General features: G+C 37.7%; 1 protein-coding gene across 1 annotated transcript in view; it reads left to right on the top strand.

Moving 5' to 3' along the window:
* The window catches only part of ESCO2 (establishment of sister chromatid cohesion N-acetyltransferase 2), a 29,971-nt gene extending 16,421 nt beyond the window's left edge, over positions 1-13,550 (top strand). Inside the window, exons 6-11 of the mRNA XM_047092189.1 lie at positions 2,241-2,364; positions 3,145-3,276; positions 4,410-4,499; positions 5,455-5,598; positions 8,791-8,957; positions 12,025-13,550. Coding sequence (XP_046948145.1) covers positions 2,241-2,364; positions 3,145-3,276; positions 4,410-4,499; positions 5,455-5,598; positions 8,791-8,957; positions 12,025-12,157 — 790 coding nt within the window. The 3' untranslated portion in view covers positions 12,158-13,550. The remainder of the gene's footprint in view (positions 1-2,240; positions 2,365-3,144; positions 3,277-4,409; positions 4,500-5,454; positions 5,599-8,790; positions 8,958-12,024) is intronic.
* The last annotated feature ends 3,593 nt before the right edge of the window (positions 13,551-17,143 follow it).

The following is a 17,143-nucleotide window of genomic DNA, read 5'->3' as shown; positions in this document are numbered from 1 at the left end:
GAGAATGATAGGCTAGAAAGCTCTGGCAAAGAAGTATCTTATGGTCTTAACATCTTCCTAAGTAGTTTTGGTACTTCTGTCCCCCCTTGATGATAAATAACTGTAGGTATTGAGCAAGGAACTTTCTAGCTGAGTTCTACTTTTAGGGTACCTCCATCACCTCGGAAATTGGGTTGGGTAGCAACTTTCCCTCTTTAAAGGCCATGTTCCTAGTTTTTTGCACCTTTCTGTTTTTTCATCTATGTCTTCTTTCATGACTATTTATTGAGGATTGAAATCTACCACAATTAGCTGATATAAGTGTATAAACTAATTAATCTAGCCTAAGGAGATATGAGAATACTATTGGTTGGATTGTTTGAAATTTCTCTTTATGTAGGACCCAAAGGGTCAGATCTCGTCAATCACTTGTGGTTTAATCTATGACTTTTACTTTAGGCAGATTACAGATTCTCCAGGTTCATTGTCTCACATTCATTTTTTGTTTATTCACTCATTTGGCAAACATTTATAGAGTGCTATATGATATTGAACTATTATACTGAGTTTTGGAGATGTGAAAATAAATAACACATGGTCCTATCATGGAAGTTATGATTAGAGGAGGACGGGCATTATAATAAAATGTTAAAATTGCTAAGATAGAAATAAAGAGATTGTGGTCATACATGCAGGGATGGGAATTTGCTGAGTTACTCAGCAAAGGTTGTATAAACGGCACGAGTCAAGCAGCCTAGAGAGTGTGTTTTGTGTTACGGGCACATACCATTAGTGGTTTGTCAAAGCAGTTCAAGAGCGTCACGTCCAGCATTTTTTTTAATGGAATAATCCATCTCTCACAGTTATTTATTAACAGTAAGTTATTTAGTAAAACTTTCTGGTTTTAGTTTTATATGTGTATCTATATTGGTCATAATGTAAAATAAATTTCTTACCGTCAAATGACAGGATAGTTTGGCTTAGCTTAAAAAACACCGGACACTTATTTTTCTAGTGTTTTTTTTTTTTTTTTTTTTTTATTTCTTGTGAGTTTTCTCTGAATCTCTTGCTTTGGTCACCTGGTTTTTTTTCCTTGCCTTTTTTTTTGTTTGTTTTTTACCTCTACTCTCCACAGATTTTTATTCCTTTGGTCCTTGGAAAACAAAGGTCCTTTTATTATAAGACTTGGGTTACAAACTCAGGGCCTATAGAGATTGGGTGGAGATTGGAGCCAAATGGGGAATGCATACCTCAAATAAAAGAGATGCATTGTGTTAGTTACATTCTTTGAAGAAATAATGGTCTGGTGATCTTGCAGTGTCTCTTGCAATATTGGAAATACACATTTTTAAGTGAGATCTCTAAATTTTAAAATATTGGTAGCTAATCCACAGTTTTGTTTTTTTTTTTAATTTTTTTTTAATGTTTATTTTTGAGACAGAGAGAGACAGAACATGAACAGGGGAGGGGCAGAGAGAGAGGGAGACACAATCTGAAACAGGCTCCAGGCTCTGAGCTGTCAGCACAGAGCCCGACGTGGGGCTCGAACTCACGGACTGTGAGATCATGACCTGAACCGAAGTTGGATGCTTAACCGACCAAGCCACCCAGGCGCCCCTAATCCACAGTTTTAAACACTGTAAGCCAATCAAAACATATCTGCGAGCTGTATTTGGCCCAAGAGCCTCCAGTTTACCACCTCTTTAGGCCAGTCCCCACATTCTTTCCTAATTGGAACAGGTTGCCTCAACAACATCTATCTAGCCAAAATATTTTTTTCCTAAGTTTGAAAATAGTGGGGTGATGCTTTAGGTGTGAGGACAAGTGAATATATTAACCTCACTCACTGCCCAAGTATAGAGTTGTTGGATATAATATACTGGTAGCTGACTTCCTGTGGAACTGTGAGATTCAAGAATAGAATCTTCTTATTTGCTGTGGCGTTACAGGGATTTCTTTATGCTTAGGGTAAGCATTGCCCTAAAATTCGGTAAAGCAAAAAATAAAAAAATAAAATCACTTTTTAAGAGTTAAGTCAACTGCTACTCTTTACTAGTTACCTTGAGTAAGTTACTGATCCTCTCTGAGTGGGCCTCCGGTTTCTCATTGTTCTGAGCCCTATTGCTTCATTAAGTTATTGTCAATAGAAGGCATTAAAAATTGCAAGGTGCTCGGCAAATGTTATAGACATAGCTGTTTTCATCGTAATTTCTCAGACATTTCAATTTATTAAATAATGTTTATTAACTTTTATTTCAAAGATCTTTAGTTGAACAGCCTTCTGTGGGATCCATCATATCTGCTAACCTCTTGAAACAGATCAATACACAGAAAAGTACTAATACTAGAGATACAAATAAAGAAACAAAAGACCAGCTCATCATTGTGAGTAAATTTAAAAGCTCCTCCTGTATGTGGCTCTCATGTAGAACATGAAGGCAGACATGTTGTCTTAGCAGAGTTAGCATGGTTTATAGACATTCTGAGTTGTGTATATGCCAGCTTTGTTGTAGTGGTAGCATTTAAACTAGTCAAGTAGATTTTCAAACTGATAGTGTTGGGCAATGTGTTATGAGATAGAATGGAAGTTAATAAGCCATGACAGTGAATATTCCTGACTTTTCTATATTTATGAATTTATCTGTGCTTTTCTGAACTTTTATTATGTACTGTATTTATTTTTTATCAACTTTTGGGGCAAAGAATTTTAATATTCCTAATCACTTAAGGAAAAACACTATATAATGAATATACAAGTCCTGAGATTTTTGCCCTGCCTCTTTGAAACAAGGCTTTTCAGGTCTCTTCACTTAAGAGCTTAATAATTATGCTCTATTGTTCATCTTAGCCATTATCTTTATGATTTGATTTGATTCCTTCTTAGAACTATGGGTCAAGCAAAAGAATCTTGATTTTTTTTTTTTTTATACCATCAAAGAGACCATTTCACTTCTTGCATCAGTTTATTGCATTTTTAGGTCTCTTCTCATTCCATTTTGTTTAGGAGGTGGAGGGAGGGGACATAGTAACCAGACTTTCATTTAGTATTTCACTTGTGCCAACATAAAAGTAAAATAGGGAGAAATTTGAATGAATGGTTACATGAACTAAATATAGAGCTGTTTGTGATGTGTTTAGATGGACTTGTTCTTTTCCCAATTACAGGACGCAGGTCAGAAACATTTTGGAGCCACCATGTGTAAGTCCTGTGGCATGATCTACACCGCATCCAACCCTGAGGATGAAATGCAACATGTCCAGCATCACCACAGATTTCTGGAGGGGATCAAATATACAGTAAGTCAAAAACAGTCTTTCAATTTGTTCTAAAAGTAAAACTGCTTTAAAAGGTACATTTCTTTTGCTTAAATATTGGAAGATCTGTATCTTTAAATATCATCTACAGTTTTGTTGTCTTAATATTTGAGGCTGATGGTACTTAAAAGCTAACTTAAAAAAATTTTTCTTTTTTAACATTTATTTATTTTTGAAAAACAGGGTGTCAGCAGGGGAGGGGCAGAGAGAGAGAGGGAGACACAGAATCCGAATCAGACTCCAGGCTCTGAGCTGTCAACACGGAGCCCAACATGGGGCTCGAACCCACGAACTGCGAGATCATGACCTGAGCCAAAGTTAGATGTTTAACTGACTGAGCCACCCAGGCGCCCCAAAGCTAACTTTTAATAAAAGTGCCATTTCAGACTTTCTATCCTGATATAAGTGTTGTTCTAGATTGAGTGAACACCCTTCATCCTTAACTCTAGCCTTTTGAGCGGAGCTGCACAATTAGGATATAAAACTCAAAGACTTGAGGAGACCCTACTTCCCCATACCTCCTCACGTTAGTAGGAGCATTCTTTGTAGATAGGGTTAGAAAAACCGCTTTTCTGTGATTTCTCCAGGCTTTTTCTTTTCTGAAAGGAGAGGTTCCACCTTTTCATCAAGCACCTTTCTAGTATAATGCATCCTGTTGTCCTTTATGTTCTGCCTGCTATTCAAATGCATTTCTTTTTTTTTTCCTATAATATTTTTAGTGTGGTTTATTAAAACTCTGCTTATTTTAGCCCTCTTCTACCTTCCCACTCCTAATAATTCATCATTTTTTCTCTATATTCTTATGAAGTTCTCTTAATTGACTTTCCATTATTTTATAGTAGATAATATAAATGTCTCCCAGCACGTAGGGTGTCAGTCAGTCTCTTGAGGACAGGTACTTTATTTCAGGCATCTTTTACTTCCCTTCCCACATTCCTTTAGTCAGATTTTGTCCTTTTTCGCATCATTCATTGTTCATCTTTTTGTCCTCTCTAGACCAAATTGTTTAATGGTTTTGTGTGTGTGTGTGTGTATGTGTGTGTGTGTGTGTGTGTGTGTGTGTGTGTGTGTTTTCTCTCTCTTCAGATTAAACTGAGTTTTTTTTCTTTCATCAGGGCTGGAAAAAAGAACGTATAGTAGCACAGTTTTGGGATGGGAAAATTTTGTTGGTCCTGCCACATGATCCGAGTTATGCTATCAGAAAGGTATGGAACATTAGTTTCTTAATCCTTGTTCTCCTACTCCCTCTCCTCTCACCAAGAATTCAACCCATGTTGAAGTGTAAAACCCCTTTGCTGATAGCTAATTCATTGTGGTGATTCTGGTTCTCATGCAGGTGTCAATTCATAGTGGTTTATACAAAACTAAATTTAGAATTACAAGATGAAGTGACAGTCAAAGATTTAAGAGAACAGATAAGGCTCTATTGCTTATCTTTTACCTTCGTCTTCTTGTGAAAGATAAACTAAATTTTTCAGTATTGAGAAATTAATGACCCCAGAGTCTCTCTCTTATGTTGTTACTGCGTGTCTCATGGGCTGGATGTATTCAGTGCACATTGAATAAAGCTGAAACAAAATCTGTTTTGGCACTTCCCACCCCTTACTCCCCCTAGGCATCTGCATTTCTTTCTGCTGAAAGTGCTCTTTAAAATAGGATTTTCATTCCCCTCCCCCATGGGTTCCTGTTAAGTTTCTCAGGATCCACATAAGAGTGAAACCATATGGTATCTGTCTTTCTCTGTATGGCTTATTTCACTTAGCATTACACTCTCCAGTTCCATCCACGTTGCTACAAAAGGCCATATTTCATTTTTTCTCATTGCCACGTAGTATTCCATTGTGTATATATACCACAATTTCTTTATCCATTCATCAGTTGATGGGTATTGAGGAGGGCACCTTTTGGGATGAGCACTGGGTGTTGTATGGAAACCAATTTGTCAATAAATTTCATATATATAAAAAAAAATAAAAAAAATAGGATTTTCAAACTCTGTTTTCAAAGTGGCAGATACATGCATCAGTAGCAAAATAATTTTGGGGGTGTGCAAATTTAGGAAATAGAGGTAAAAGGTACACATTTTCTGTACATAAATGTATATATAGTTTCCGTTCTTTTTAAAACAAATTAATCTCTTTTGTTTTTTAACATCATTAGGTAGAAGATGTCCAGGAACTTGTTGATGATGAATTGGGCTTCCACCAAGTTGTTCCCAGATGTCCAAACAAAACCAAGACTCTTCTCTTCATATCTGATGAAAAGAGAGTAGTTGGGTGTTTAATTGCAGAGCCCATCAAACAGGTATGGTATATGTCTTTTAAATTATTGGCATAATGTGTGAGCAAAATAAAGTAATTGGGTGAAGGCTTCAATAAGCAGTTAAGGATGCTACCATTGATGGGGTGTCTGGGTGGCTCAGTTGGCTAAGTGTCCAACTCTTGGTGTTGGCTCAGGTCATGATCTCGTGGTTTGTGAGTTCAAGCCCTGCATCGGGCTCTGCGCTGACAGTGTGGAGCCTGCTTGGGATTCTGTCTCTCCTCTCTCTGCCCCACCCCTGCTCATTCCCTCCCTCCCTCCCTCCCTCCCTTCCTCCCTCCCTCTTTCTCTTTCTCTTTCTCTCTCTCTCTCTCTTAAAATAAATAAATATACTTAAAAAATAATAATAATAAAAAAATGCTACCATTGATGACATTTTTCCCCTGCTAAAGTATCCTGGACCATATAGATAATTGAAGTCATTTATTTCTATTATATTTGGTATTTTGCCGTATATAAAAGCAGGATAAGTAAGTCTGTCCTGTGTTCATGTAGTCATTTCCATACTTGGACTAGTGATTTTAAATAAGCAAATCTGTAGAGCCCAGATATTGAGGATGTGGCTTAGTGCAGGTTAATATATTTGGCAAAATAATTATTGTCCCTTAATTAGAATCTATTTTAGGTACTAATGAGCAATGTTCTGGAAGAGGAGTTGGCAAACTTCAGCGCATGGGCCATGTGTGGCCCACCACTTGTTTTATAAAGTTTTATTAGAACAGAGATATGCTTATTTATTTCCATATTATCTGGTTGTTTTTGTAACAGGTATAACAGATCACATGGCCCAGTGAACCTAAAATATTTATAACTTGGCCCTTTACAGAAAAAGGTTGCCAGCTTTTTTTCTAGAATAGAGAGAGTTTTTGCCTTCAGGGAGCTTATAGTATAATCTTTAGCTAAGGAGAATTATAGTTCAGAGGTGTTCTTTTTACCTGACTTTATAGGATCCCACACTTAGGTCTCCTTCCTTTTAAAAATATTTGATTTCTCAATACATCTGAAAATGATACTAGCATAAATTTTTTACCTTTGTGTAAGTGGCTCCCTTTCTCGCCTCATTTCTACTATCTTTATTATTCTTCCTTATTTTCTCTTTTTTCACCATATAGACACATACATATACATACATATATACATATATATATATATGTATACACACACACAATATAGTGTCCCTCGTGTGTTTATCAGAAGCTGGAGAGAAAAGCAGCTGGTTTGTATTAGTAGTCAATTTGGCCTTTTATTCTAAAGAAGTAAACTATTTATGTAGTGATAATAAGCAAATATAGCTAAATAACATATATTCTCTTCTACTTTTTCGTATTTCAAGAGCAATGTTTTCTTTTTTTAATTTTTTTTTTTCAACGTTTATTTATTTTTGGGACAGAGAGAGAGCATGAACGGGGGAGGGGCAGAGAGAGAGGGAGACACAGAATCGGAAACAGGCTCCAGGCTCTGAGCCATCAGCCCAGAGCCTGACGCGGGGCTCGAACTCACGGACCGCGAGATCGTGACCTGGCTGAAGTCGGACGCTTAACCGACTGCACCACCCAGGCGCCCCAAGAGCAATGTTTTCTTGATGGTAGTTAAAACTTAAGTACCCACCTATCAGAGCAGCTATATTAAAAAATAGTGACAAGGCACCTGGGTGGCTCAGTCGGTTGAGTGTCTGACTCTTGATTTTGGCTCTTGTCACAATCTCAGGGTCATGGGATCGAGCCCCATATTGGACTCCACGCTGAGTGTGGAACCTGCTTAAGATTCTCTCTCTTCCTCTCTGTCTCTCAAAAAAAGATAAAAAATAGTGACAATATCAAAGCTGGCAAGGCTGCAGGGAAAACTAGATCTTTTAGACATTTTTGGAGAGAACATAAAATGTTAGGACTACAAAATGTTTGACAGTTTCTTAAAAAACTAATCCTACATTTATATGACCCAGCAGTCCTACTTCTGGTTATTTATCCCAGAGAAATGAAAACCTACTCTACACAAAAGCCCATTCCTGAAAGTTTATAGCAGCTTTTTTGGTAGTGGTCAAAGCCTAGAAACAAAGAAACTGTTCTTCAGTAGGTGAATGATCACTCAAACTGGTACATCCATTCAATGGAATATTAGTCAGCAAATAAAAAGGAACAAACTGTTGATATATGCAACAACTTGGACAGACGTCAAGGGCATTGTGCTAGTGAAAAAAGCCAATCTCCAAAGACCACATGATGTATGCTGCCATTTATATGACATCCTCAAAATAACAGAATTATAGAGTTAGAGAATAGATTGAGGTTGCCAGGGCTTAGAGATGGTTGAGGGAAAAGGTGTACATTATTACACAGAGACAACAAGAGAAAGATCCTTGAGATGATCCAGTAGCTCTGTATGCTGGTTATGGATACAGATGTGATAAGTTTTTCCATGACATGGGAATATATGCAAACATTATACCTATGTTAAACCCTTGGTTTTGGTATTGCACTGCACCTATAGAATATATAATCATTGGAGGAAGCCAGATGAAGGATACATGGATCCTCTGTACTATTTTAAAGATCCTTAAATACCACCCAGATTTCATAGTTAATATGCAAAAATCTCTAGTGTTATCATTTTTTTTTAGGATATCATACAGTTTAGACTGGAGAGAATGGGAGAAGTTTATGTACTATATTAAAAGTAAGAGTCTGATTTTTATAATTTTTTAATCAATAGAAGAAGGAAGTTCCATAATGGTATGTAATCCACTGGAATATGGGAATATCTCAACACCACTATTTTTTTAAGCATTGTGTGACCATATTTATTTATTTTCAGAGAAAGAGAGAGGGAGGGAGCTTGCACACGGGGGAGAGGCAGAGAGAGGGAGAGAGAGTCCCAAGCAGGTTCTGCCCTGACAGCACAAAGCCCAATGTGGGGCTTGATCTCATGACCTGAGCCAAAATCAAGAGTTGGATGCTTAACCGACTGAGCCACCCAGGTGCCCCCATGCATTGTGTGACTATAAGTGGATAAGAATCTAGGAAGTATCAGAATTTTAACATTTTTGGTGAAGGTAATAAGATTAATTTTAGATACTTAAGTCTTGTTTGAGGAATGTGAACTCAACTGTACTATTTTTTACAAAGAAATGTGAACTCAACTGTACTATTAGCTCTAGATGCGTCTGTATTATCATTGTAGGCCTTCCGTGTCCTGTCCGAACCAACGGGTCCAAGCTCTAAAGAATGTCATCGGGCTTGGCAATGTTCAGATGTACCAGAACCTGCAGTCTGTGGAATAAGTAGAATCTGGGTCTTCAGACTGAAACGAAGAAAGCGCATTGCAAGACGACTGGTGGATACTCTCAGGTAAGAAATAAAATAAAATAAAATGGATCTAGACCCAGATTGGCTTTCCCAGAACCTTTCCTGGTTTATGAGTCAAAGGGAACGATGTTATAAAGACACTTCTGTTTAAATACTGCCAAAGTCAGGCGAAGGCCAGCAATGGCACTGGAAAACAAACAAATACACTAGATGTACTCAGTTTAGGGCACAACATTCCAAATGTGAAACATTGTAGCCCAGTGCTTATTAAACCACCTGTGGTGAAAGACTAGTTTAATTGCAGAGCAACACTTTAATAAAATGAAAACGAATTGCTAGAAAATGAAATAGGAAACCAAAATAAAAAAATGAGACATACAAGTCCCCATTTTTATTAGATTCAGCAAATGTGAAATTTAACATTGCAATAAATATAATTTATACAAACAAAATACAGGCTTAAAAAAGCTACAGAAATTGTACATTCATTGTTCATTGACTACTGTGTGACTCGGTAATTGATGAAGACTTATAAATCCAACTAAATGTAAAAATGAGTTAGCCAGGCAACCCACAAAATGGGAGAAATTCATCTAATAAGAGTCCAGTATAACCAGTATATATAAAAGAACTCTTCCTATACAACAATAAAAAGACAAATGGCCCAATTAAAGATGGGCAAAGGATTCCAATACACAGTTCTTCTTTGAAATACATATGGCTGCCACCAAGGATTCGCAAACCAAAACCATGATGAGATACCACTTCATACTCACTAAACTGTTAATGATATGACTTACTTGCTTGTTAACATACCTGATCTAGGTTGGATGGATGAGTTTCGTTTCACAACACTTACTCTCTCCACCTGTATACTTAAGAGAACAGGTTACAATCCAGGGACCATAGTTTGAGGAGTGATCTAGCCTTGTGAGTCCTGTACGCTTTTTAGGAAAGAACACCCAAGACCGCTGTGGGATCCAGTGTTGGGCCATAATCCTAGTCACCTGCACATACCTTATAAAGGGGAGTAGTGAGAATTAGTGTCTATAATGATTTTATTTGATAGTTAATTATGAAAATCTCTATTTTTTTGAATGTTTATTTTGAGAGAGAGAGAGAGCAAGCATGAGTGGGGGAGGGGCAAAGAGAGAGGGAGACACAGAATCGGAAGCAGATTCCAGCCTCTGAATTGTCAGCACAGAGCCCGATGTGGGGGCTTAAACTTGTGAACTGCGAGATCTTGACCTGAGCCAAAGTCGGATGCTTAACCAACTGAGCCACGCAGGTGCCCCGAAGTACCTCTATTTTTTATATTTTATGTTAAATATTTTATACTAAGAGATACAAATTTGGCATGGGAAATACCAGTATCTAACCTAGTTCCACCAGGCAGTAGTCCAATGCTTCTCAAACTTGAAAGTGCATATGAACCACCTGAGGATCTTGTTAAAATGCAGGTGTGATTGAGTAGGTTGGAGTGGGGCCTGAGATTCTGCATTCCTGATATGCTCTCAGGTAGTGATGAGTGTAGATCATACGCTGGGTACTAAGGCAGTAAGTAGGTTATCTATAAGCAGAAGTTTCCCTTAAAGGAAAAATAAAAACATGCATCTGAGAACACATCTCTTCTCACATTTGTGAGTTGAAATACAGGTAACATAAGTGGCAGCTATCCTGTAGAGGGGCCTTAGGCTTCATTCTCTCTGGTTTATACAGGCAACATATGTTTAAATCCTTACAAAGGTAGAATATCGCCCCTAGTTGTTTTACATAAGAAGCAACAGAGGCTCACCAGGGATTATTAGTACACGTTTACACAGGCTAGTAAATGGACAGAGTTAGGACTCAAACCCACAGATCTCATGTTCTTTCTATAGCTGATGTCACTTTATAAGTGAGACAGTAAGCTCTATTTAATCAAACCAGTATTTTGCTTTGGATTCTAGTAAATTCAGCCATAAACTTTGTGTGAAATTATATAGTATACCATATACTTAAATCTTAACTTCTAATTGAATCCAATCTTTAATTTTATATTTTTAAAGTTTCAAACCTGTGGGGTGCCTGGGTGGCTCAGTTGGTTAAGTGTCCAACTTTGGCTCAGGTCATGACCTCACAGTCGATGAGTTCAAGGCCTGTGTCGGGCTCAGTGCTGACTGCTCGGAGCCTGGAGCCTGCTTCGGATTCTGTGTCTCCCTCTCCCTCTGCCCCTCCCCGCTTGTGTTCTGCCTCTCTCTCTCTCTCTCTCTCTCTCTCTCTCTCTCTCTTTCTCTCTCTCTCTCTCTCAAAAATAAATAAAACCTATAAAAAAGTGCAAGAATAGAAAAAGAAGCCCTTATTTACCTTTGCCCAAATTCATCAAGTTTTAACATTTACTTTCTTCTTGAATTATTTAAAGGTAAGGTATGTATATTACGCCCCTTTAGTCCCTCGTACTTCAGCGTGTATTTCTTAAGTCCAAAGATCTTTCCTCATGTAAGCATACTTGAGTTATCAAATACCGGGTATTTAGTGTTGATGTAATGCTTTCCTCTACTGTATGGTCCATATATCAGTTTTGTCGTGTGTCTCCGTGTCCGTCATAGCATTTCTTTTTCCTGTCTAGATCACATTGCATGTAGTTGTCTTAGCTCTTTTGTCTTCATCTCCTTTCTTTCTCTCTCTCTCTCCCTCTCTGACCCTCCCGTATACTCTCTCTCTCAAAATAAATAAACCAAAAAAAAAAAGTGCTTAAAGAGATCAAAATTATATATTTGGACTGCTTTATTTTTATTTTATTTTTTTTTAAACTTATTTATTTATTTATTTATTTTTTCAACGTTTATTTATTTTTTGGGGGACAGAGAGAGACAGAGCATGAACGGGGGAGGGACAGAGAGAGAGGGAGACACAGAATCGGAAACAGGCTCCAGGCTCTGAGCCATCAGCCCAGAGCCCGACGCGGGGCTCGAACTCACGGAGCGCGAGATCGTGACCTGGCTGAAGTCGGACGCTTAACCGACTGCGCCACCCAGGCGCCCCTAGACTGCTTTAAAATACGTATGCTAACGTTTAATCAGAATTTTAAATTAGGTCCATTGTTAAATTGTCTTTTCCTCTTTTTTAGGAATTGCTTCATGTTTGGCTGTTTTCTCAAGACTGATGAAATAGCATTTTCTGACCCAACACCAGATGGCAAGTTATTTGCAACCAAATACTGCAACACCCCTAATTTCCTTGTATATAATTTTAATAGTTAAAGCCAGTCTCTACTATAGAACAGTTACTGTGTGGACGATTTCAGACAGCCCCATATCCTATAATAGGAACTATTTAATAGATACCAAAATAAAAATACTAAGACACACATATATACACATAAACCTGTATTAGTTTTATTTCTTATGAATCAAAAAGTGAGGGATAAATTTGTTGAAAAGTATCTGGGGACTGAAAAAAAGGAAAAGTCTTTGGATAATATATACTGACTAGCATTGGAATCCTTAATTATGAAACTTGATAGCTCTAACTGGAAAATGACATGCCTCCTTCATCAAAACATTGACAAAGCAAGGTGGTTTCCACAGAAATGTGACCATTTCTCTCTTATGAAGCACACTTTTGCACAGGGATTACCTCATGCCCCATCAGAAGCAAATAAAATTTAAAGATAGGCAAATAATTTCCATGCCCAATCTTTAATGGTAATTCCCAAATTCTGTACACAAAATTTTTAGTTTATAGGTACTGGCTGTAGCAACCGAGTTTCAAAATATTTAGAAAGTGTTTCGAATTTTTAATTTGTAATAGGGCTTTCCCATCTTTATGGTAAATAAAGAATGAGCAAAATTTCCATTTCCTTTGATGTAGAACAGAATTCTGTAGCTTAATGTTTTAATCTTTTTGCAAATCATATCAATCAAGACATACTTGTCATCAGATCCAATTAAAATTAACCGTAGTAATTGCACTATTGTCATTTCATTCATTTCAGTGTGAAAATGCTAACTGTACTAATCTTTAGTACACTTGTTACTGGGGATTGATGTCATTAACACAATAGATGCCCATTTCGTTTAGATGATTCATATGGTTACATTTTTAATATTTTTGCATGTTTAAAATACATCTTACTTGTTCTGAGACATCTGGCGAAGGTGGTGACAAAATGAATAGTAATATAACTATTACTATTTTATAGTAATATAACTGAGGTTAGTAAATGAATATATCTAGGCTGGAGAACTCGTGATAACATTATGTAAATACACCTCCATATGCACACATTTTTCTAGTATAATTCTTGGATACTTTCTTTGAAGAGCAAAGAATTACTCATATTGTTTTGATTCTAAAAATCACTTAACTGCTGTCTGGTGGTAAGACGCTAGGGAAGTAGTTTTCCAGGTTATAACTTGGTAGAATCTGTTCACGTGCATTCTTTTATTTGCCTGTAAGGTAACATGTTTCCAAAATTTAAAAGCCTGCATTCCAGAAAGAATATGGAAGTGTTAAGATGTAATTTTGCAAACATTTTAATGCTGTGTTCTGCACTGCTGTTTTTGTTTTAAATATTTTATTTAAAAATTTTTATTAACATTATTTTGCTTGCTCAGTGCTTTTGTGATGAATCAATTAAAATTCTTCTCAATATTCTCTTCGTCTATTTTTTTATACAGCCAAATGTATTGATTTTCTTTCTGTATTTTTGTGATTATAAAAACAGTACATGCTCTTTGATTCCAAAAACCAATCACTGAAAATATAGCCAACACAAAAACCTGCACACTGGATGTTTATAGCAGCTTTATTCATAATTGCCAAAATTTGGAGGCAACCAAGGTGTCAGCCACAAAAAGGTACATAGGAAACTTAATATTACTGAGTGAAAGAAGCCAATGTGAAAAGGCTGCAGACTGTATGATTCCCACTGTATGATAATCTGGAAAAGACAAAACTGGAGACCGTGAGAAGCTCAGGAGTTCGAGGGGAGTGGAGGATAACTAGGTGGGGCACGGGACTTTGAGGGCAGGGAAAGTACTGTGCAGGATACTGTAACGGGTCCATCTCTAACGTTGTCCAAACCCATAGAACGGACAACACCAAGAGTAAAAAACCCGATTTGTCAACGTAGGTTCATCAGTTGCAACATGTGTCCCTAGTGGTGGGATGTTGGTAGTGGGGGGCCATGCATGTGAGGGGCAAAGGGTTTGTGTGGTAAATCTCTGCTTCCTCTGATTTTGCTGTGAACTTAAAATTGCTCTAAAAAAAAATTAAAAGCTTCAAAAAACAAAAAAAAAAAACAACAAGGAAAGCCTGATAAATTATAGCCACAGAGACACGACAGCTAAATGTAACGCAGGGTCCCGGCACAGAAGGGCAAAATAAATCTGAATCAAGTATACCTTCGTTAGTGTGTCAGTATTGGCTCATTGGTATGTTAATTGTGACAAATATACTAATGTAAGACGTGGGTAATAGGGGAGGCTAGGTGTAGGGTATATGGGAATTCTCTTTGCGGTTTTCCTGTAAAGCTAAAATGGACATCTCCATTATCAACGCCTTCGTAATTACTACCCAGGTCAAAAAAGTAAAACACTGCCAGCTGCCCAGAGTCCTCCTCACATTCTCTTTAATCATTTTCCCCAAATGTAACTACCTTTTGATGTCTAAAAGTTTCGTCTGGTTTTGAGCTTAATATAAATTGAATATGTTGTCACGATGCATCCATGTTATTCTGTCTAGTTGACACCCATTTTCATGGTTGTATATTACATTAAAAGAATATACCATAATTTATTGGGGTGGCTGAGTGGCTCAGTCGGTTGAGCGTCCGACTTCGGCTCAGGTCGTGATCTCGCGGTCCTTGAGTTCGAGCCCCACATCAGGCTCTGTGCTGACAGCTCAGAGCCTGGAGCCTGCTTCAGGTTCTGTGTCTCCCTCTCCCTCTGCTCCTCCTCCACTCATGCTCTCTCTCAAAAATGAATAAATGTTAAAAAAAATACCATAATTTATACTACTGTTGATAAGCATTGTTGCCTTTGCCATTATACACTACCTTTGTGATAAACTGCGTCCAACGTATGGGTCTCTTTCTGCCTGCTTATTCCCTCTAGCCTCGCTGGTCATCCTTACACCAGTACCACATTGTGTTATCAGATTCCTGAAGTTGGTATTGTAAATTCTTCCACCTTTTTTCTCTCCGGGAGTATTTTGTCTATTCTTGATCCTTTGCATTTGCGTGTACAGTTTACAATCGGTTTAAGATCCTCAAAAAGCCATCACCAATTCAAAAAAAAATCTGTTGGGATTTTACTGGAATTGCATCACATCTACAGATCCGTTTGGGAGGATTGAATGTAAAAGATATATTTTTCTGGTGTATTTCCCCATTTAGTTTCTCAGCAATTTGGGGTTTTCAGTGTAGTTATGTAATTTTTTAGGATTTACTCTTAAAGCATTTGATACTTTCTTTGAAACCACTGGAAATAAGATTGTTAAAGTTTCATTTGCTGATAAAACACAACAGACTTTTCTATATTGATCTTCGGTTCAGCAGCCTTTCTAAATTTATTTAATTCTAAAGATTCATTTGCAGATTATTTTTGGATTTTCAGGTTGTTGGGTTTTTTTTTTTTTAAGTTTATTTTGAGAGCTTGCACGCATGTGCGAGCAAGGGGGTGGGGGTGGGGAGAATCCCAAGCAGGCACCACACCCAATGCAGAGCCAGACACGGGGCTTGATCCCAAGAACTGTGAGATCATGACCTGAGCTGAAACCAAGAGTCAGATGCTTAACTGATGTGAGCCAGTCAGGTGCCCCTGGGTTTTCAGTTTTGAAGTAATGTCTCATTTCATTTTTCATGAAAATACCATTTTCATGAAATACCATAGACTGGGTGGCTTAACGATTTAGCTCTCTGGTTGGTTCCCGAGTCCAGTTAAGTCCGATTTCAAGGCACTGGCAGATCCAGGACCTGGTGAGGGCCCGCTTCCTGCCTTGCTTGCGGTCTCCTTGCTGTATCCTCACATGGCAGCGCTCCTCTCTCTGTCAGGGATACTAATCCCTCTCCTGAGGGCTCTGCCTTCATAATCACCCCCAAAGGTGCCCCCTCCCATCACATTAGGGATTAGGCTTCAACATGAATTTCAGAGGGACAAACTTTCTAATCCATAGCAACTATAAAATGTTTACCATAGCTTGTTATATATACACTCTTATGTTAAGGAAGCTCCTCTATTCCTAGGTTTCTAAGAGGCATTTGTTTTTCTAAGAGGCTTTTAAACATTTAACGCTGGATTTTATCAAAATTTTTCTTTGGAGGTAACTGATTTTTCTTCATTGGGTGAATATGGTGATTGCATTGTTCTTAAGTCAACCTAGTCTTGCTGAAATAATCTCAACTTGGCCCTGAGGTTTTTATGTTACTGGCTTTGGTTTACTACTATTTTGTTTAGGATTTTCTTCATCTGTTCATGAGAGCGATTGGGTATCTATAGGAGATGCACTGATGTTTCCTTTTTTCATTTATGATGCTTTTTTTTTTTCTTTTACTCTCTAGATGACTCTTGCTAAGGCTTATTAGGCTTATAAATTTTTTTTTTAATTTTTTTTTTAATTTTTTTTTTTTCAACGTTTATTTATTTTTTGGGACAGAGACAGAGCATGAATGGGGGAGGGGCAGAGAGAGAGGGAGACACAGAATCGGAAACAGGCTCCAGGCTCTGAGCCATCAGCCCAGAGCCTGACGCGGGGCTCGAACTCACGGACCGCGAGATCGTGACTTGGCTGAAGTCGGACGCTTAACCGACTGCGCCACCCAGGCGCCCCTAGGCTTATAAATTTTATTCGTATTTTCAAAAACAACTTTTGGCATTGTTGATCCTATCCATTATAGATTTCTCCATTTTCTATGGTAGGTTTTGTCTTTAAATTTACACTTCTTTCTTTCTTTCTTTTGGAAGGGAGTTTTACTTTTTCTTATATTCTTAGCTCACCAATTTTTCAGGTTTCAATAGCATTTAAGACCATATATCTCGGGGCACCTGGGTGGCTCAGTCAGTTAAGCATCTCTTGATTTCGGCTCAGGTCATGATATAATCCATGGGATCGAGCTCCGCGTCAGGTTCCTTGCTGGGTGTGGAGCCTGCTTGGAATTCTCTCTCTGCGTCTCCCTGCTCATGCTGTCTCTCTCAATAAACTTTAAAAACAAAAAAGACCATAAATCTCTATAATCACAATTTCAG

This window comes from Lynx rufus, unplaced genomic scaffold, assembly GCF_022079265.1.
Source record: "Lynx rufus isolate CCGP_SWC_20201006 ecotype Redwood Valley unplaced genomic scaffold, mLynRuf1.p SCAF_3, whole genome shotgun sequence".
Taxonomy (NCBI): domain Eukaryota; kingdom Metazoa; phylum Chordata; class Mammalia; order Carnivora; family Felidae; genus Lynx; species Lynx rufus.
This window is presented reverse-complemented; position numbering and strand designations above follow the sequence as displayed.